The sequence below is a fragment of the Rhinatrema bivittatum genome, chromosome 4, assembly GCF_901001135.1.
Source record: "Rhinatrema bivittatum chromosome 4, aRhiBiv1.1, whole genome shotgun sequence".
Lineage (NCBI taxonomy): Eukaryota > Metazoa > Chordata > Amphibia > Gymnophiona > Rhinatrematidae > Rhinatrema > Rhinatrema bivittatum.
Window position 1 is genome coordinate 88,553,537 of NC_042618.1, and position 21,588 is coordinate 88,575,124.

The window sequence follows — 21,588 nt, forward strand, 5'->3', positions numbered from 1 at the left end:
AGGCATATTAAGGGATAAGATGTTTGCTCAAATTGATGTACAAGATTATAACACTGTTAACGTAGTTTAAGAAAAATGGTGTATGTGGGGTGGGGTGTGATGGAAATGGAACACTGGGGGAGGGGGGGGAAGGGGGGAGAAAACATTGGGAAATAAGACAGATTCTAGTCATATAATTGGGTGGTTACTTTTATAGATGTACCAAATGTGAGATGCTTGAAATCTAACATATGTATCATTTATAAGGTTGTATGAACTGACTCCAAAATGTATTATACCTCCCTGTCTGCACAATCTTTGTAAACTTGTTTTATTTTACAATAAAAATCTATTAAAAAAAAAAAAAAAAAGAATAAATGGAAAATCACCAAACAGGGATATGAGCTTTAATATTAATTCCATAAAGAAAAAAACCCCTCAAAAAATGTATATATTACTAAATTCAAGGGAAAAGATTTAATTTGTATTTTTTTTATTTTTTTTTCAAACACCTTTTGGAGGAAAAGAACTCCAAATTGAGTCTAAACTGCCCTAAGGGCTTGAATTAAACTCAATATACCAGTCATAGGTCAGAAAAGGTAAGGCCTTAAAATAGATGATGTAGGCTCAGTTTGAGTCACATTAATTGTTGCTGTTTGTTTCTAAGAAAATCTGAACAACCCTGGCACAGGTTCTTTGCAAAAAGTTGGCCACGTCAGCATTTCCATGCTCATTGGGAAACTTTCATTTAAGTTTTGAGAATTTTTTTCTGCATTTCTATTACACTTGTGCCCCGAGGAGCATATAAGCTAATTAAAGATGTGTCCTTTTTTTATATATTTATGAAGATATAAGCACATGAGTATTGCAGCTATGTTTTGAATCAAATTTTTATTAAGAACTGGTGGACTGTGAAATTCTTTTTTTTTTTTTTTTTTTTTAGCAAGCAAGCTTCTCCACTGTGTTGCGACATTTACATCCGATTCCTATGAAATAGTTTGGATATGTTTTCTAATATCTACATAATTACAGCATTTTTAAGAAAGTACATGTCCCTTTGAAACAAGTTTCATTACCAAAGGATTTGCATTAGGACACAACAACTTACTTCTTATGTGGTGCATAAGAGAGCTATCAATAGTAAGTTACCAAATTCACTTAAACTCAAGGCTAATAGAAGTATATTATTGAATTACAAGAGTCCCTACTATAACAAATTGTCTATTGACCATAATATATGACAAAGAAAAATGAAAAGCCTCCTTAATAAAATAGCAAGGCTCTTGTGAACTAGTAAAACTCATGTCAGTTGATATTTGATTCTATAACTTGTATGCTATGAAGACAACAACCCATAGACTTGTAATAGTTAATACTTAATCAATAGTATGTATAGATGCTTATGTTAACAAATGGATCTAATACACTATGATTACAAAATGTCCTAATATTTTAGGATATATCTTAAAATCTCTCGTCAGAATTCTGCTATTGGGTCTTTGATTTCTTACTATAGTTTCTGAATGCAAATCATGAGCATTTAAGTAAACCATTAGAATAGGCAATAAACTTCTGCATAGTCATTCCTACGGAGAACAGCAGAACTGCTTATGGTCAAATTTAAATGGACTGCACAGAGTATATACAATGAATAAAAAAAAAAGTGATAAGGTTCAGATAGTTTTATTATTTATATAGTAGTATACACAATGATCTATAAAATTCTCATACTTCAATTCATGAAGAACAGCTCCAGCAGCCCACTGCTTCTAACCCACCAGTGGCCTAGCCACCGGTGGGACTGGGAGGGTTGTGTCTTTATCTGCCATCATTGCTGTTACAAATGGGGCAGACATGCCAGGTTGGTATTTGTTCAGATATGTTTGTTAAACGCAAAGTAAATTGAAGGAACTTGGCACATGCATTTTGGTCTTGCTCATTGGTATATAATTTTTGGCAAAGAATAAGGTTTTTTTAAAACAGTAGTAGGCCCATTGCTGAAGACATAATATATGATGATGTATCGCCGCTAAGGTTAAAGGTAAAGGAAGAAATGAGGCTGTTTATGAGAACTGCATTTTTGTTGTGGAAGAAGAATGTTTATGGTGTGGAGAGAGCTCGCTCCACCATCTTATTGGCATTGGTAAAATCTGCTACACAATATCATGCAGATGGAAAAGATTTTCTTGTGTAGAAAATCTTTTGTAAAGGTTTGGGAATCGTGTAATTCATTTGTATGTTTTGTGCTTGGTGTGCATAAGAAATTATTATACATCATGTGCTTGTTTGCATTTCAATAAAAAGTTTAAACATAAAAATGGCACTAGTAGATTCAGAGATTGGTGTGATTTTGTTGTACAGAAGGACTTCTGTACAACAAATTAGCAGCAGCCTCAGGGCTCACAAACACCATTTGGAAATACCAACCTGCAGCTAATACAATAGGACTTACTCTGGCAATGAGCTATACTAGTTCTTGTAGATCAGATCAGGCAGCAAGTTCCACTGATGATCTGTCTGCATCCTTACCTTCACAATGAAAATTCCAAAGTTTTGTGTTTTGTTTTTTTAAATACCTTTACCTGCTTGTTTCCTTGTCAATCACAGGTCCCAGCCATACGCACTGGAGAGTCTGTTAAAATTTCTGCTGAGGACTGTTGTGGCTGCACCAGCAGATGTGTCTCTAATTGTTATAGAAGAATGCAGACACAAAATCACAGTTTCTCAAATATGATTAGCTCTTTCGCTAAAGTCAGTTTGTTCTAAAATACCTACGGTACCTGAAAATACTCTGCTCTGAATTGCTGAAAAGTGGAATATAAAATCAAATAAACTTCCATCTTCAGCCTGTATGTATACCTAAAACCATGCCTTATGCATAAATTGGGAGGCAATAAGCTTAGGGGTAGATTTTAAAAGGTGCGCGGATTTTATAACATGCTCCAATTAAGGAGCAGACTGGGAGGGAACTTCTCTACCCCCTATCTAAACCCCCTCTCCCCCCCCCTTTAACCTGTCCCAAAAACTTACATTTTTTTTTGTTTCACAACTTACTGCTCCCCCTGCCGGCACGCAGTTCCCCGGCCTCCGTCCCACCCCTCCCTCCTCGGACCATGTCCCCCGGCCCACCCCCTTTTCAGAGCCCGGAAATTATGTGCATATCATCACTTACGCACGTGGCCAGGCCCTTTTGAAAATGCGCATGGCCAATTTAAAATTCGGCCGTTAGGGAATTGGCTTAAGGGGAGGAGAGGAAAGCATAAACTACTCTTGGCTATACAAAAACCCTACACTTGTTTCAATTAGTTTTTCACTGAAGAATTTCATAAGAACATGCCATACTGGGTCAGACCAAGGGTCCATCAAGCCCAGCATCCTGTTTCCAACAGTGGCCAATCCAGGCCATAAGAAGCTGGCAAGTACCCACAAACTAAGTCTATTCCATGTTACCGTTGCTAGTAATAGCAGTGGCTATTTTCTAAGTCAACTTAATTAATAGCAGATAATGGACTTCTCCTCCAAGAACTTATCCAATCCTTTTTTAAACACAGCTATACTAACTGCACTAACCACATTTATCCTTGCATACAACAACTGTAGCATAACATACACATAAAACAAAGCAATTAACATCTGACAGCTAAAGTTCCAGTCATTCAAGTGATTTTTAACCCATGAAGATATCTAGTGCAAGTGCCACAATGTATTTTGCATAACAAATGAAGAAAAGTTGTCACTTCTATTTTCCCAAGATTTTCATATTCTGTGCAGTTTTCCTTTTCTTGCTTTGTGACTAAAGACTTTACAGATGCTGCTTAGTCTTTAAGCAATGTACTGGATTGTAGTTCTTGGCAGTTGCAATAAATATTTTATATTAAGGTTTTGTTCTCTGTTAGTCTTTAGTTCAGACGGCTACATTCCAGCAACATATACATAAGTCCATCTATAGCACCCATTATATCATATTCTTCAGTTTGTTGCACCCTTTACCAAAATTCTTTTAACTTAAAAATGAGAGTTATTTTATAGTCCATCCAGGAGTTACTCAAACCCTGTACACCACTGTACATCTAATATCTAAATGCTCATTTCCCTATTACATGCTTTTAGATGATCCACTATATGCACATGCAGTGACTAAATAAGTATGCTATACAGGTACACACATTTTAAAGAATAAAGTAAACGCCACACCTTTTAGAACTCTGGTAGCAAGCTGGAATCACACCTTAGGGTGAAAGAATGTCAGTTATACCTAGACTTACAGCATTTAAATGCACAATCATCTAATTCCCAAATGTGCAATTACTGCATCTCATTATTGCATTACAGAACCTGTGTATTATGACATTCTACTAAATTTATATAAAATACATTACAATGATTGCTGAAAATTACCCATTAGCAACAGAACATCTCAATTCAGATTCAGCATGATTAATCTACCCTTTCAAAAGTCTGCTGAGTACTCATTTTCTGCAAGATCTTAATTAACATTTTACTTATCTTTCTATATAAAATTATATTAAAAAAAAAAAAAAAAAAGAGAGACTCGGCCACAGGAGAATTCATGATTACCTGCGCCTACCACCTTTACTTTTCTTGTGCGTGAAAAAAAATATTTGACCCTGCATAGATTTCAAAGTGTTTTATAGCTAACAGATATACACATGCAGTCTGTAGTTCTGAAAAAGTTTTAATGGGATTGATTGTGGGTCAACTGTTTCTTTTCTGACCTGTGCACATTATACTGTCTTTTGATCTCTTGTAGTTATATTCCTCCTGGATGCTTGGCTTGAGGTATCTTTGGTCTGATTCTGCATGATATATCTTATATTCTTAAAGCTGAATTATCAAAGGTTGCGCACATAAAAATCAGCACCCTTTCTACGTGTGTAAGTAAACTTATACACGTAGAAAGGGTGGTTTGCAGCATTCCCAAATGGGGCCAAAATTTACAGTGTAAATTGCTATTTTATAAGAGATTTACACATGTAGATTTTGCAGCTTATGAATATTTACATTGGCTCTATCTTGAGTAAGTGATCGCAAACATTTTAAAAGTGAAATGCTAACAAGGGTAGGGGTCTGTGTGAAATGGGGGGGGGGGGGGGGGAGTTGAGACTGAAGAGCCAGAAGGGTCTCGCTGACCTGCTGATGGTGTTGTGCTTGGAGGTGGACCCTTGTCCTGGAGCAGTGGAGAACGGCTCCCTGGTAGGGACCAGGAAGCACCTGCCCCCAGGGGGCGGAGCACAGGAGGAGCAGAGGCTAGGATGAGCTTCACCACTGGAAGCCCACGGTCCCCCCGGGTGGAGCCCGTAGAGACCCGGGCCGCTTGGACTTAGGTGGGCCTCACAGGGTCTCCCGGAGAGGTAATAGAGAGGCGTGCCCACGAGCAGCAAGGGAGCGTGGTCGGTCACTAGGCTATAGGTCTGGAGGAGCAAGGGAGGCCAGAACAGCGTAGGCCAGGGGTCAGGAACCTTTTTGGCTGAGAGAGCCATAAACGCCACATATTTTAAAATGTAATTCCATGAGAGCCATACAATATGTTTAAAACTAAATACAAGTAAATGTGTGCATTTTATGTAAGATCACACTTTTAAAGTACAATAAGTCTCTGAAAATATTACACCAGGCCTTAAGACACCAATACATCTCCTATTAGGAAAACGGACCAAGTCAGGCTGCTATAGAGTCCTACACAAACTACACGCCAGCAGAAAACCTCACCTGAATCACGTGCTGACCCTCACCTAACATAGAATAAAGAGACCAAAACGCATAACTAGAAGCATGCAGAAAAAACTGAATTGGAAACTGCAACAAGCCAGAGTGTCTCTGTATGCAGTGTAACAAAGGAAAAAAGAAACATCACCCATCCTTATAAAACAAATCAAGAAATATAAAATCATCAGCAGTAAAACTGTACTAACAAAAAGAACATATTTCGAAACAGTTGATGAGTGGAATATCCAATAATTAAAAACTCATATAAAACATTTCCAGATACCAACAAAATATTTCAAAATAGCAGACACAAAGACCCAGTAATGAAAAATGATACAAAAATTTTTTTGCTCTGCATACCTGGGAACGTTTGATATCCAGGTGTCCTGAGATTGTTCTGAATTAGCAGGAGGCGGGGTGGTTTGCTTGGAACTTTCTCCTCTCTCAGTCACATACCAGCACTCTCTCTCACACTGGCTCTCAATTACACACCTATACACACATGCTCTCAGTCACTCACATATACACATGCTTTTTCTCTTTCACTTATATAGGCTCTTAATTACACATTTACACACATGCTATCTATCTTTTCACACTTACACACACAGGCTTTCAATCACATAAATACATGCTGTCTTTTTCTCTCTCACACAGACTCTCATTCACATGCTTATAAACATGTCCTCTCTTTCTCTCACTTACACACAGGCTCCATCACCTAAACCAGCTCTCAATCACACACAGACACACATGATCTCTCTCTTACTTATACACACAGGCTCTTAATCATACATACACATGATTTCTCTCACTCACAAAGGATCTCAATCATACACACATACTCTTTCACACAAACAGGTTTTCAATCGTAAACTTACATTCATGCTCTCTCTCTCACAGGCAGGCTCTCAATCACAGACATACTCTCTTTCACATATACAGGCTCTCAATCATTCACATACATGCAATCTCTCACTCACACACACAGGATCTCAAACACACATGCTTGCTCGCTCATTCACTCTCTCTCTCCCCAAACCCCACCCCGGGAACTCGCGGCAGCAGCCTCCTCCCAACGCTAACCTCCTTCATTTTCAGCCCTCGCAGAGGCGGAGTCCCATCGGCCGCGGTTGAAGCTCTTCATTTTCCTCCGAGCCGCGCTGCAGTCTTCCTTTCGTCGGACACTAGCGTGGCCTCTTCTTGCCACGCACGCACCTGATGTTCTCCACTTCCCCTTCCGGGCCATTGGGGGGGGGGGGGGGGGGGGGGAAGAAGAGAGCACGCCGGTGCCGCTGACTACAGCTGTCCTGCCGCGTTCCGCCCGGGCTGACAGCATTTTAAGCCCGGGCGGAGGAGGACCGGGGAGCAGCTGGGTCAGCGGGGGACTGGAAAGTGTGGCGGACACTTGTCTGCCAGCCAGATGCAGCCCTCAAAAGAGCCATATCTGGCTCGTGAGCCATAGGTTCCCGACCCCTGGCGTAGGCAATGACAAGGCAAGGGACAAAGCCAGAATCAAGAGACGTGGTCAAAGGCAGCCGGGATCAGAATCCGAGGATCGGTCAGAGGAATAGTCAACGAAGCAGGGGTCAGGTTCCAGGGGTCAGACGAGGTCACAAGGCAGGCAGAGGTCAGGATCCAGGCAGCAAACAGAATGGTCAAGGAGCAGGCCGAGGTCCATACTAGAGAGACAGTCCGAGGGTACTACCTGGGGAGACAGGACGGACAGACGCTGGAACAGAAGGACGCTGGACAAGGCTGGAACAGTAGGACGCTGGAAAAAGACTTTGAACATGGAGGCAAACTAGTACACTTACAGTGCTGACCCGATTGCCAAGGCAAGGAAGTGCAGGCAGGGACTTCCTTATAATCGTACGTTCAATCAGGGCGTGCCGCGGAGCTAGAACCCGCCCCTGGCCCTAGAAGAGGCTGGGCGGTCCGGTGCATGCACATGTAGGGGTGTGGCCAACGCCACTGAGGACGCCAAACTCCGGCATGAGGCCTGGTGCGCAGTGGAAGGCCGAGGCCTGGAGGAGCTCGCGGCTGCCGCTGGGGAGGCCAACCCATGACCTGCAGAGGAGTTAACGAGGTGAGTAGGCCCGTGCATGGGCGGGGCATGCAACAGATGGAGTGGGAGAACTGGTAGACTAATTGATAATACTAGTCATTTCATTGCTGCACGCATGTGAGTAAATTTCCCAATTTATAAGGCGTAAATGTGTAAAAATTACACAGGTAAAATCTCCACATGTATATTTTTAAAGTTAGCAGTAAAAATACACAGGTATAGTAGTTACGCACCACTTATCCGGATAAATTCTGACTTTGGCACTACTTAGCCAGATAAATCTGATTTAGCTACATATCCAGCTAAATCTCAAATAGAATTATTTATATGAATAAGCAGCACTATTTAAGACTTATCTGGCTACCCAACTTAGGCTTAGATTCATCATTTTGCTATAAATATAGCAAAAATAGCACGCGTGATTAAAAAAGGGGCGTGGTTAGGCTAATTTTCCTGATATTGCATCGGTATTTACCGCAACGTGTGATAATATTTTTGCAACACATGTTATTTTCACATTGCGCACTGAGTAATTTATCACAGCCAAGTAATCAGCCAAAAAGGTTTATATTGTGGTACAGGCAGGGAGAGGGAGAGAGAGAGAGAGAGAGCATCTCTACAGAGGCTCACCAAAAAGTAAATTATTTATACCACTGAAAAGGGGCCACTAGTAACTCAGGAGTAAGGTTTGAGGGGGGCAGTTTTACATGTACAATCATACATACGAACAGCACAGTTACAATCAGTGAAGATTTAATACGATTTGGAGGGATGAAAGTTAAAGGAAGAGTAGATTTGTACACTTTACTCGCTATCTACCTTGATTGAAGCTAAGTAGAGAAAGCATCAAGCTAGGTAGAGAGAACATGCTACAAATCTACTTATCTTTTACCTTTCATCCCTCCAAATCACATTTAATCTTTACTGATGGTAACTATGCTGTTTGTACGTATGACTGGGCATGTAAAATTGCCCTCTAGAACCTACCCTACTCTACAAACCTCACCCAGAGTTCATAATGCCGTCTCTTATAATGGTATAAAAAGTTAAATTATAAGTGACCCTCCACAGAGGCTCTCTCTCTTCCCTCACCTACCCTCTCTCCCTTCCCAAACAGGCATTTGCAATAAATCCCGTAAAGCACAGCTATCGCGGGTATAATGCATAGAAAAAAGGTGTAGTTATTTCCAGCGTTAAACCCTGTGATAGTGTGTTACTTTATCGAACGCAACATTAACCAGCCCTCATTTCCATTTATTCCACCCATACTCCTCTCACACGACTACAAATTTTAAATTTACATACATATTTCGTGTTGCGGTATTTATAATGGGGCAGATTTACGTGCGTAGGGGGGGTTACGCGCGCCAGGCCTATTTTCCAAAAGCCCGGTGGCGCGCATAAAGCCCCAGGACGCATGTATGTCCCAGGGCTCGAAAAAATGGGCGGGGCATGGGCAGGGCGGTGGCATGGCCGGAGCATCCGGGCACAGCGGCCATTTGTCGCTGTGCCCGGGATCGCGCGTGTGCAACCTATGCCTGCCCAGAGGCAGGCGCAACTGGTTTTTATAACAAGCGCGCACATGTTATAAAATCGGGCAAAGATTTGTGCGCGCCGGGTTGTGGGCACAAATCTACGCCCGTGCGTAGCTGTTAAAATCCGGCCCAATGTGCATTATGGCCCTAACGCTCACGATAGTGCCCTAATATATTTTGATAAATGATCCTCTTAGCCAGATAAGTAGCACTTTTCAGATTTATCCGGCTATCTGATTTAGCTGAATAATACTTATCCAGCTAAGTTGCTACAAAGATGCTACTTAGCCGGATAAGTTGAAATTTATCTGAATAAGGGCGGGTATTTTATAACCCGCACATCTCATATGTGTGCAGGTTATAAAATATAGGAGTAGATTTCCACATGCCCATAGCTATTTTAAAGTTATCCTTCCTTTATGGACAGCTTTTTCAAAGTATTTTTACAATTCCAGGTCATGAGCCTGTAAGATTAATTCTGCTTTATCTTCTACTCATATCTGTCAGACAGACTCAATAAAACATGGAGAAACAAAAATCTTTTTTTCAGGTAGATGCATTTGAGAATGTGAGAACACCTGAATTAGTCAACCTTATTGATAGTTTTGGTACATGTAAGTTGTGCAATACAAGGCCTTGAAGTATGTAGCCTGTGTTTGGACTAAATTATCCAAAATCAATAGCTTTCCCAAGTTAATTTAATATAAAAACCAGGCAAGTTAAAAATTACCATTTGGATGTTTTCTTAGTTAAATGTTCTTCCTTCTACTGCTATTGCTAGATAACAAATGAAAATGAACTGCTCAATGTGACAGCCAGTGGACAGGAAGGACAGCTTTCTTCAGCTCCACATGAGATAGATTTCAAGACTATAGATCTTATTCAATAAATATTTTCTTTAGGCACAGAGTGGGAAAACATCCTATGTATTGTCAAAATAACGTAAGAGCCAGATATCTCTCAGTCCTTTCTCATACACAATAAAAAGGCTCCAAGGCGGTTTTTCAAAAGTATGTTAAAATTAGGCATTAATTTTCAGTAAATCAGATATTTATTTAGAACTTTTATATACCGACATTCAAATGAATATCACATCGGTTTACATACAACTGGGGGTAAAAAAACAGAAATAATACAGATGTGGTAACAAGACCTGATAAAGGCCATAATTTCAGTCCCTCATCCATGATGAAAGAGCAACCAGGGTCCTGATCCATCTCTGGGCCCCCTCCACTCTCCCCAAAGCACCTACTATGGCAGACGTCTTGTTACTACTACACAATATACACTACCAATCATTTGAAAAAATTAATACCCTTGTCATCTGTGGTTTCATTAATAAGTTCTATAGGAACTGCAATATTGGCAAGAACATAAGTAGTATTGCACTCACTGATCATTTCAATGTGATAACATCTGTACTACTCTTGAAACATTGAGGGTAACACTGTACACTAATTACTAAGGAAGCGCATCACAAAATGGAAGGAAACCTAGATGTCAGTCCCCTACTAATCCTTTCACCCCACCAAAAGGGACCCTATGGGACCTCTGACCAATACATCTACACATGGGAATTGGTAGCTGGTGGAGCCGTATCAGGTGGTGTACGCATGTGGAGGGTTATGGACTAATACGGTAGTAGTCTTTGAGTATGGGGGTGTTTGTGTGTAAGAGTGGAAAGTGACAATGCTTGTACAAATGGACTGTGGAGATGTGTGAACAGATGCATGTGTGAATCATGGCGGAGTGAGGCTGAGGGGAAGTTTGAGCGAATAAGTAGAGGAGAGTGAGTGGTGTGGATGGGGTGTGAGCATATGTGAGATTTAGTGAGGTGCAAGTGGGTAGTTGGGCAGATGCAAGGAGACTATCAATAGGTCAACTGTCTATTGCACTCTTTGATGCCCCATGTGCTCTCTCACTCTATTCTCTCCCACTATTTTAGTCCACTTCCCCTCATCTGCCTCCTTCCTCCCCCATCCACATCTTCTAGAGAGAAATCAGCCATTGCACCTCTGTCTGCTAGCGAGGTCTCGTCTCCCTGCAAGCTGCGTGGCCTCTGTTCTCCATCACCACAGTTTGTTTGCTGGTGAGGGTCTTGGCTACCTGTTAGCTGTGTAGCGCCACCGTCCCTGTGGTCTGCTTTGCTCTGCTGGCAGGGTCTGGCTTCCTGGTTAGTCATGTGGCTCCAAACTCTGTGCCATAGTCTTCTCAGGTGACAAGGCCTGACCTTCCTACCAGCAGCTCTGTTCTCTGAGCCATAGTCATCTCTACAAACTCCACAGGCCTTATCGCCAGCTTCATCACCAAGCTAAAAGTGAGATGAATGGACAAAACATATTGCTTCATGCTACATGCCATTCACCTGCATGCATGCATACTTATGACCTTGTAAGAAACAAACCCGAAGAACACAAATTGAACTGTATATTATATATATGTAAGATAAGATTAGATCAGATTTTTAATATACCAATCTTTCGAAAAAATCAAAATGGTGATATGCATGCCTGAAAATAGTTTATGTTATTGCTTAGTACATACTGTTTATCATAACTCAATTAGAACTGAATTGTAAACTCTTATGGTCACTAAAAACAATGATCACTCTCAGGCAGTAAAATGCAGGATACAATTTATTCCTCAGAACTAATACAATGTATGCAGACAGTTATACATATTTAAGTTAGATCAAAATGCTTACAAAAACAAAATGATATTTTTTAGACAAGACCACGTGACTGCACATCAAAATCCTTAAAAGCATTTGAAATACCAACCAATGACAGAGCAGCTTTACCAATGCTCATTGACACTACAATATGTGTTGACCTCAGAATTCAACCAAATTAATTAAGTATAAAAAGGATTAAACATGCACATTGATAAAAGGAAAAATGCATATTTTTGTTCCATTTGTCATTTTATCAGTGCAGTAACTCACTTTGGCTTGTTCTAAAAAGAACTTTGATGCATTTGCTTTATCAAAAAGCACTGTACTGATTACAGCCATAATATAACAATAATTTACCTGTGAATGAAGAGGCACTTTATAGGATTAGTAATAAGGTTTCATTACAGTCATCAGTTTATATGATAGAAGCTTTACAGATGAATCTGCATACCTGGTCAAAACTGACAACAGCACAGAGAATATGCTTGCAGTTCATCTACAATTATATGAACTCTATTGGCAGTCATACTTTGAAATTCAAGGATAGCTTCTGGTGTCAGGAGTTGGTTACTGGAAATATACACTGCTTGTAAAGACTTCATACTTGCTAGAACGACCAGAGTCTCTCTGGAGAAGTTGATATTCCTAGATTTAAAAAAAAAAAAAAAAAAAAAAAGTAAGATATTCATATAGTTTTTGTACAATGCATAAGCAAAAATTTCAGAGATTTGGATGTGCAGCAGTACTGAAAACTGTGACAATAGTGAAGTTTAATGCTCACAAAGAATTCATGGCAGAACAGCACTTCATTATCATGTTAAATATTTTGGACAAAATCGCTAATCTCAGAAACCACTGAACAGATTGCTTTCAAATTTGGACACAACCTTCATTTCGCATACAGGAAGATTCTTCTGTACTTACATTACAGATATGTCACACCTGTGACAGGTGAAATAGGTTTAAAGATTTTTTTGAGAAAAAGCGACATCTGCTGGACGTAAGCACCATCTGTTACACCTTACACTAACACACGCTACACTAATCATTTCGCCAGTCTAGGTCCACGTTTCACTTCCATTTTAACACATTCATGCACTTTTTTCGCGGAAGACAACTATTTCCTTTACAGATAAAATACACCCACCACCCTCCTCACACCCCCCACACACATGCCAAATTTATTTACTTCCCAGGCCCTCACAACACACACAAAACCTGACAGAAGTCCGGGAGGCTCCAGCGGGGGGCCAGGACTGATCCAGGACACATCTCCTGCACTACGGCCGTCGGCTGCCAGCAATCAACATGGCGCCGACGGCCCTTTCCCTTACTATGCCACTCGGGGACACCAATGGCAGCAGTAGCCCATGTGACATAGTAAGGGCGAGGGCCCCTCGGCGCCATTTTCAGGACTGGCAGCCGGCGGACCTTTGCCCTTACTATGTCAGAGGACCTACCACTGCCATTGCTCCACCCCACTGACATAAGGGCAAAGGGCCGTCGGAACCCGTTTCAATGCTCGCAGCTGACGGACCAACGCCAATACATCGCTCCCGGACCGCTCCTGAACGCCCGCTCCACCGACTGACATTTTTATCAGGTCTCAGGGGGTCTGGAGGGTGGGGGGTGGTAATGAATTTATTGCGAACATTTTGGGGAGGGGTCACGAGGGGGGGGGCAGGTTTCATTCATTCAGCAACTCTGGGGGGGGGGGGGGGGCAGGAGAGTGTGGGATGGTTAGTTTAAGAGAACTTTTCTCATAGGGTTGTTTTTTGGGGGAAGGGGGAAGTTCACACACAAATACATACACTAAACTTGCACGATCTCGGGAACGCACCAAAATAGCCCTCCCCAGACCACAAAACAAATTTGGAAGTGCAAATTTGGTTAGGCACTCCCCTATTTGGCTACATAACATGCACAGACGCCCAGGGACAGACCACATGTAGCACCAACAATTTTAATTTCCCAGGTCTTGGGAGGGGGCAGGAGGGTGGGGGGTTATTATTTGATTTAAAGGGTTGGGATTGGGGGGTTTTTTTGGGGGGGTGGGGGGGTTCCCACAGAAATAGAAAGACAAAGGTTTTCTGATCTGAACGGTAGGCAGTAGGCAGGGGGAGGTGACAGTGAGGGGAGGGAGAATGAGGGGGGAGGTGAGTGTGAGGGGAGAGAGTTGGAGTGGGGACAGGTGAGGGAAGGGGGGGCGAGTGACCAAGGGGGAGGTGGATGAGTGACTGAGGTAAATGAGCAAGGGGAAGGGGGCGGGAGGGTAAAGAACCTGACTCTGCCACAGCAACGCGTGGCCGGGTACCGCTAGTAGTAAATGAATAGGAGAACGCTACAGTATATCAGCTCTTTAAAGCAGCAGTACTTCCTAGATTTTAGTTCGTCTTTGTTTTTTTGTCATCCTATATTTTATTTTTTTTTATCCCTTTTTCCCCAGATGCCAAGCCCAGGCAACAGGTTCCCCTCACCACCATTAAGGGAAATTGGAGATTTACCCTCTGTATGGTACAGGCTGCCCAATAATGCAGCCATCTTACTTCTATACTCTGGGTTTGAGTGCATTGCCTTCATGGTGCACCCAACCCTGCTGGCCCTATAACAGCACTGCAGCCTCAAACAATGGGCTGAATCTTATTCTTATGTTTTTATATGCTTTGGGAGTAAATATTTATATTATAGCTTCGTCCCTTGTTTTTAAAAATCTCCTAGATCATTATTTAGCTTTGCCTTTGGGAAGTGGGGGTTGGGAGGCAATACTGATGTACACCAAAATAGGTGGGATCTTGGGCTAATCAATCATAAAGGGATGATCTCAAGATGGTTAAGTAGCATAATAAGGCAGCAGCAAGAGCCAAAGGAATGCTAGGGTGCACAGGAAATGGTATAACCAGCAGAAAAATAAGGCAACAATGTATTTTTACAAATCATTAGTGATACCACATCTGAGATGATATGTCCAGTTCTGGAGGCAGCATCTCCAAAATGATATTTATAATGTAGAGTCCATCAAAATGGTGCAGCGTTTTCAAAATAAGCCCTAGAAAGCAAGACTTAAATATGTATGATCTAGAGAGTTATCTTGTGATATTTCTGCAAAGCAGTTAAAACAGAACTGGTCCCTGAAGAAAGAGAACATAGGAACATAAGACTTTCCATACTAGGTCAGGAAACTGGACCCATCAAGCCAAGTATCCTGTTTCTATCGGTGGCCAAGCCAGGTCACAAGTACCTGGCATGAACCCAAGGGGGGTGGGGGTGGGGTCAATCGATTCCAACTTGCTTATCCCAAGAATAAGCAGCGGATTTCTGCAAATCTACCTTAATAATGGTTAATGGACTTTTACTCCTGGAACTTGTCCAAACCCCCTTTTTTTTTTTTTTTTTTTTTTAAACGCAACTACACTAAAAGCTTTCACCACATCCTCTGGCAATGAATTCCAGAGCTTAACTGTGCGTTAAGGAAAAAAATATTTTCTCATATTAGTTTTAAATGTATTATCTAATAACATCATTATGTCCCCCCTGGTTTGGTGCTTTTAGAAAGAGTAAACAACCACTCCATTCATAATTTTATAGCCCTCTATCATATCTCCCCCTCAGCAGTCTCATCTCCAAGATGAAGAGGCCTAACCACTTTAGCCCTTCTTCATAAGGGAATTGTTCTATCCCCTTTATCATTCTGGTCGCCTTTCTCTGTACCTTTTCTAATTCTGCTATATCTTTTTTGAGATGTGGTGACCAGAACTGCACACAATACTTAAGGGGGCCGATGTAATAAGACCCATGGCAAAACAGGTGCTATTTATGAGTGCAGGTTTTGATCACTGTGCGTGGCTGTAGCTGCTGCTTCCACGGGATGTAAAAAAAAATAAAATAATAATAATAATAATAATGCAAATGATTTGCACTCAGAAATCTGCTCATATATGGAAAAATGCATGTACATAAGCACGCCCCAGGGAGCACTGAAATCGGCCATGATGAAAAATCCAAGATGGCGGCCGTTCCTGGGCTCTGCCGACACGGGAAAGGCCTAGCCATGCCGGGAGGAGTGGAGCCCCGGGCTAAATTTGCTTGTCCTGCTGAGGAGGGACCTTCCCCACCCGGCAGGCAAGCAGTGCAGAGGCCCTGCCACGAAAAATGCGAAGAGGGCAGCCCACAAGAAAGGCAGGCTGCCAGCCGGGACATAGTTAAGCTGTGGCTCAAGAAAAAAAAGCTGAAAAAAAAAAAAGCTTGATTGACAGCCTGCACAGCAGGAGAGAGCGTCGGTCCCCACACCTGGAAGCGTCCACGGACTCAGGACTATGCAGGGAACCCCCTCCTGCAAAAGGGGCAAAGCCCCCCGAGCCGGGCAAGAGCTGGGAGACGGACGTCTCCCACACAAAAACAGTAAAAGCACTAAAAGGCGGCAAAATTTTTCTGAAATGCTCATCCGTAGAGAACAAAAGTGGATCTTCAGATTGAACTGCCTTCATCCCGAGGGGCTCAACAATGAGATCGAGTGGCAATATTTTATTTGAAATATTTTGGTTCCCGCCTCTGTATTGTTTACCTTGATCATGATTGATTTTCTCGCTCTCTGATTGGTTGTAAAACCGCGCCAAAACAGACTGCTTTAAAACACTGTGTTTTGTCTATCCTCCCGCTCTCCTTGCCGTATTAGCTGTATGAATTCCTCAGCATGTTTAAAGGTATGTGTTCCCAGCGCTACTGTGTAGATTTTGTACCCTATATTAGGTCCATAGTTCTAATGTATCTTTAATTTGTTCTTCTTTTTCAGTTCTTGCAAATGAATTTGTCCCTCCCGACGCAGCCTTCGGGCGAAACACTGGGTCCTTGTCGGGGGACCCTGAAAGAAAAACTTGCTTTAACAGACTCTGAGCAATAGCGTTGCCATATTGAAATTTCAATAAATATTATCTTGTTTGATATTCAAAAATTTTTTTGGACTGATAACTTCTTTGCACTCCTTTTGGATTTGATATTGTGATTTTTGGAGTGTTATCTCTGCTCCTCTTCCTGTGTATATGGATAAACTTTCACATGAAGATTATTTTGGGACGTAAAATATCACCTAAATTCAACAAAATTTACCAAGATTGGTTTTATCCATTTACTTGTGTATCAAGAACAGATTAATATTCAAGAACATATCTATCCATCATCTTCCATCTTTCACAGAATAATCAGTAAATTATGGGAGAGAGAAAAAAAATACACAGTATTATGGATATGGCAATAAAAATGATTTTGAACGCTATCAATGTTCTAATAGTCATTAAAGTCTCTAACAAATACATGAAATACTTTACCTGAGGTAGAGTTTTGCCAGTAGTGGAAACTTTGTCAAGTAACATACATCAAATCCATATGAGAAGCTCAAGTCCAAATATTTTAAGTTTCTGGCACAGACAGAAAGCCGACAGAGAGTTTCATTGTTAATCTTAGTTCTTAAGGCACAGAACTTTTCCAGTTCAGGAGGTATGCAATAGAGATCTAAAGAACTAGATCCTTTGAAAAGAAAGAAATCAATCATAGACATAACCAGTTTGAGTATTTTCTACATATCATTATATTAATAGTGTTATATCTGATCTTTATTTGATTATGGTTTACATTTTTCAAGACTATGATTTCCTTTTTTGTGCTTTCTGACTCTAAGTGTGTCATACAGGGTTGCTCAGACATCATTCTATTTTAGGAGTTCATACTTGCTGTTTTGACTTTTCTGTTAAATACCTACAGTAAGCCACTTTGAAATGGCTGACCAGTTGCAAAAAGTGGAAAATCAAGTGTTAAATGGTAAGGAATTTGTATCCCTCTTATGACATCTCTCACCACCCCCACCCCTCCCAAAAAAAAACAAAACCAACCCACACTATTTTGAAAGGAACCAGCCTTGTGGCTCAGGCTCATGTTAAAGTCCAATGTTTAATAGTAGTCAGTAAGGTTTGGAGTACTGTAATGGTAATATGCTTAAGCCAAAAGATTACTGCTGCTGGCATAGTGGTCCCAGCCAGTCAGAGGAGTGCCGAAGGTAAGTTTCAGATGAGATTTCCCTCAAACCTCGGGGCCAAGAAAGATGCTTGTACCACCAAAGCATACTCTATATGGAGGATGCATGTTGTGTATGTGGCGGCTGGGGGGGGAGGGTGCATTAAGGAAAATATAAGAGGAAACAATGTATTTCATCAGGAGTTTACTAAAGTTTTCGATTGGCTAATTTTCAAATTAAGAAAGGTGATTTAAAGATAATATTTGAAATTAATATCACACCTGTGACTGCCCATGAGGAGATGTGGCATGCATGACTTTGAGATTCTGCTGCTGGAAAACTTCCCGCAGGGGCAGAGGGGGAATGAATCACTTGGAAGTCTCAATTTTAGCCTAGAAGTCAGTGTCATGGCTAGAATTGATTTTTTGGGTGGGCACAAAGTTAACATGGGTGGGCTATAGGCATGCTGGTTTGAGACCTACTAGTTGTATTCTTGATAAATAATGCCATATACTGCTCCCTACAATGGCTTTCTAAGTAGTTTGCAACAGCCATAATGCATCATGCATGAAACTTTAAAATATTTTACCTCTATTTCAAGCACTTACCAGCATTAAAAATTCCTTATTAATTTGTATTAATTTATTTTATATTTATTGCAGTTTATAAATGCACAAATATATCATGTAAAAAGCAAAGAAAACAATCATGTAATAAAACAAAAATTAATGTATTCTTTCATGAATCCTCTTTGTAGAAAACCAGAAATCTTCATTAACTACAATAAAATATCATTAATCATCAGAATAGGTGCAGAGTAGAGCTAGGACAATTCACATTACAACAACAAAAAAAAAAAAATCAAAATCTAGTGTCACCTCAGCAAAAAATATCCCTCCACTGCTATTTTGTGAAGTAGCACAAACTCCTGCAAAGACAGACATCTAGAACCTTGCCAAAACCAGGGCCGGTGCAAGGGGATTAGGGATCCTAGGCGCCTTGTGCCTGCCCACCCCCACTCGGTTGCGCCGCCTCCCCCCCCCCGGACTTGGCCCCAGCTCCTACCTTGTTCTCTGTTTTCTGGGCCGTGAGCGGCCCACCGAATCTCCACTCTTTTTTGATGATGACGCTGCTCATGGCCCCACATGGCTCGCGACCCCTAATGGTTGGAACCCTAGGCCTAGTGCTTCTGCCGGCCCTGGCCATACCATATATTCACAGCACTGACGCTCAGGATTCAAATAACAGCATCCTTATGGAAAAGCAGCAATGCAAATACTACACCAGGCACTAAAACAATGCCTTAAACTATTGGAACAACAAAACAAGCTGGACTACTACAAAGAAAATACATGCGAGCAGAACACACACAAACACACACAAACCAGAGACTGACCTTTACCTAATATAGAATTAAGAGACTACAAATTAGAAACAGAAACATTCAGATAAAACCAAAATAGAAAGCCTGAGAAACTAAAGTTTCTGAACAGTGGAATACTGAAGAAAGAGCAAAATACAAAAATATAAGAAATGCACATTCCCAAAGATGGCATATTCAAATTGCTAAAATCTCAAAATAATTTTTTTTTTTTTTTTTTTTTAACCTTTGCTGTCAGATCTTTGTATTTTTTCAATCAGTAGGTCCTGGCCTCTTTTTTCCCCATGTTGCTCATTTCCTAATTCCTTTTCAGTGTCTCTTCCCTCCCCCCCACCCCAGATTTTCTCTCACTGACTCCCTCACACACACAAGCTCTCACTCTCTCACCCCTCCAGGCTCTCATTCTTATACACACAGACCCATAGCCAGGCTCTCATTTGCAGTCGCACATACACACATTCCAGCTCCCATTCCCACCCACATGCACACAGGGCTTTTTCATTAGGCACAAGCCACATAACCAAAGCTTTCCTCTTCACCATCGCAGGGATGGGATCCCACGATGGCATTGCAGCTCCGGCCCTCCTCTTCGCCTTCATGGGGATGGGATCCCATGATGACACTGCAGCTCTGGCTTTCCTCTTCGCTGTCGCGGGGATGGAATCCTGCAACGGCATCGCTCCAACAGGCCTCTTCTGGTTGGGTGGGCCCCTATTGATTAACTTAACTATACAATCAAAAGCAATCCTCTGTTGAGAAACCCTGATTTCAAAAATCTGAGAATGCTGCAAATTGTTTCCAGCAGACTCTTGAATTAAAAAGTTTTTGCTCATTTCTATTTGCCTTTTTTACTTTGCAGCAATTCTTCTACTTTTAAATAGTTTCATCTGACTTCTGTACAGGGAATATGTATATGGGTAATTCAATTTTTGCTCCAACCTGAATTATCAATTGAGCTCAAACAGGGTCTTATTCATTTTCTGCTTAAGGTACTAAGAACCAGAGAAAAGTAATTTATAATTTTGTATTAAAGGAAGAAGTTTGTCACCCTTAAAACCAATCTACCGTTTTCAACCCATAGATTGATGCATATTGTAGACTGTCAGAGGATGAAAGGGTAAATAGATGGGATGATTGTTTAATGGTCTGCTGCTCACTTATCTACCCAGTATCCACAGGCACTTTGAGAAAGCAGAGTTGCTTACCTGTAACAGGTGTTCTCACAGGACAGCAGGATGTTAGTCCTCATATATGGGTGACATCACAGGATGGAGCCCAATCACGGAACACTTTTGTCAAAGTTTCTAGAACATTGACTGGCACCTACTGGGCAAACCCAGCATAGCACCAACCCTGCAGCCAGCAGGGGTCCCCCTTCAGTCTCGTCTTTTAGTAAAAAGTACATGCGAAAAATAAAATAAGAAAACGTAAGCGAACCCAACTCCGCGGGGTGGCGGGCAGGTTTCGTGAGGACTAACATCTTGCTGTCCTGTGAGAACACCTGTTACAGGTAAACAACTCTGCTTTCTCACAGGACAAGCAGGATGGTAGTCCTCACATATGGGTGAGTAGCGAGCTGAGGATGCCCGAGCAATACACCAAATGCACCCAAAAGACGTGCAACAGGCACAACAGCAGGGGTGGAATTTGGTAAGGAGGGCATCCTGAAACCCTGGACAGGTTGGTGAAAGGATGTTGGGTAGTTAAACTGAAAACAAGTTGCGTAGAACAGATTGGCCGAAGATGAAGTCTTGTCTGCCAGCCTTGTCTAAGCAATAATGGGCTGCGAAGGTATAGAGAGAACTCCAGGTAGCAGCCTTACAAATTTCAGAAAGCGGCACCGAACGGAGGTGCGCTACTGATGTCGCCATGGCCCTGATAGAGTGTGCTTTCACACAGTCTTGCAGCGGAATGCCTGTTTGCTGGTAGCAAAAGGAAATACAGTCTGCTAACCAGGAGGAGAGGGTCTGCTTTCCCACAGGATTTCCCAATTTGATGGTGTCGAAAGAAACAAACAATTGAGTGGATTTCCTGTGGCCGACGTGTGGTCTAGATAGAAGGTTAGGGCACGTTTGCAGTCCAAGGAACGCAGAGCCTGTTCTCCTAGGTTTGAATGGGGCCTGCGAAAAAAGGTAGATAGGATGATGGATTGATTAATATGAAATTCAGATACTACCTTTGGTAAAAACGTAGGGTGAGTGCGGAGCAATACCCTGTCAT

General features: G+C 41.6%; 1 protein-coding gene across 3 annotated transcripts in view; it reads right to left on the bottom strand.

Moving 5' to 3' along the window:
- LOC115089970 overlaps positions 1-21,588 on the bottom strand; it is an 87,822-nt gene that overhangs the window by 15,781 nt on the left and 50,453 nt on the right. The window contains exons 4-6 of one of the 3 annotated variants that reach the window (XR_003856282.1): positions 17,305-17,503; positions 12,435-12,628; positions 11,416-11,620 (exon numbers count right to left, since the gene is read on the bottom strand). Coding sequence is in view for 2 of the 3 variants with exons in the window: in XM_029598461.1 (XP_029454321.1) it covers positions 12,439-12,628; positions 17,305-17,503 (389 nt within the window). In the remaining variant the exon portion in view is untranslated. Of the gene's footprint in view, positions 1-10,421; positions 11,621-11,927; positions 12,629-17,304; positions 17,504-21,588 lie in introns of those variants that run through there. The other 2 variants (XM_029598461.1, XM_029598460.1) reach the window with 2 other exon arrangements.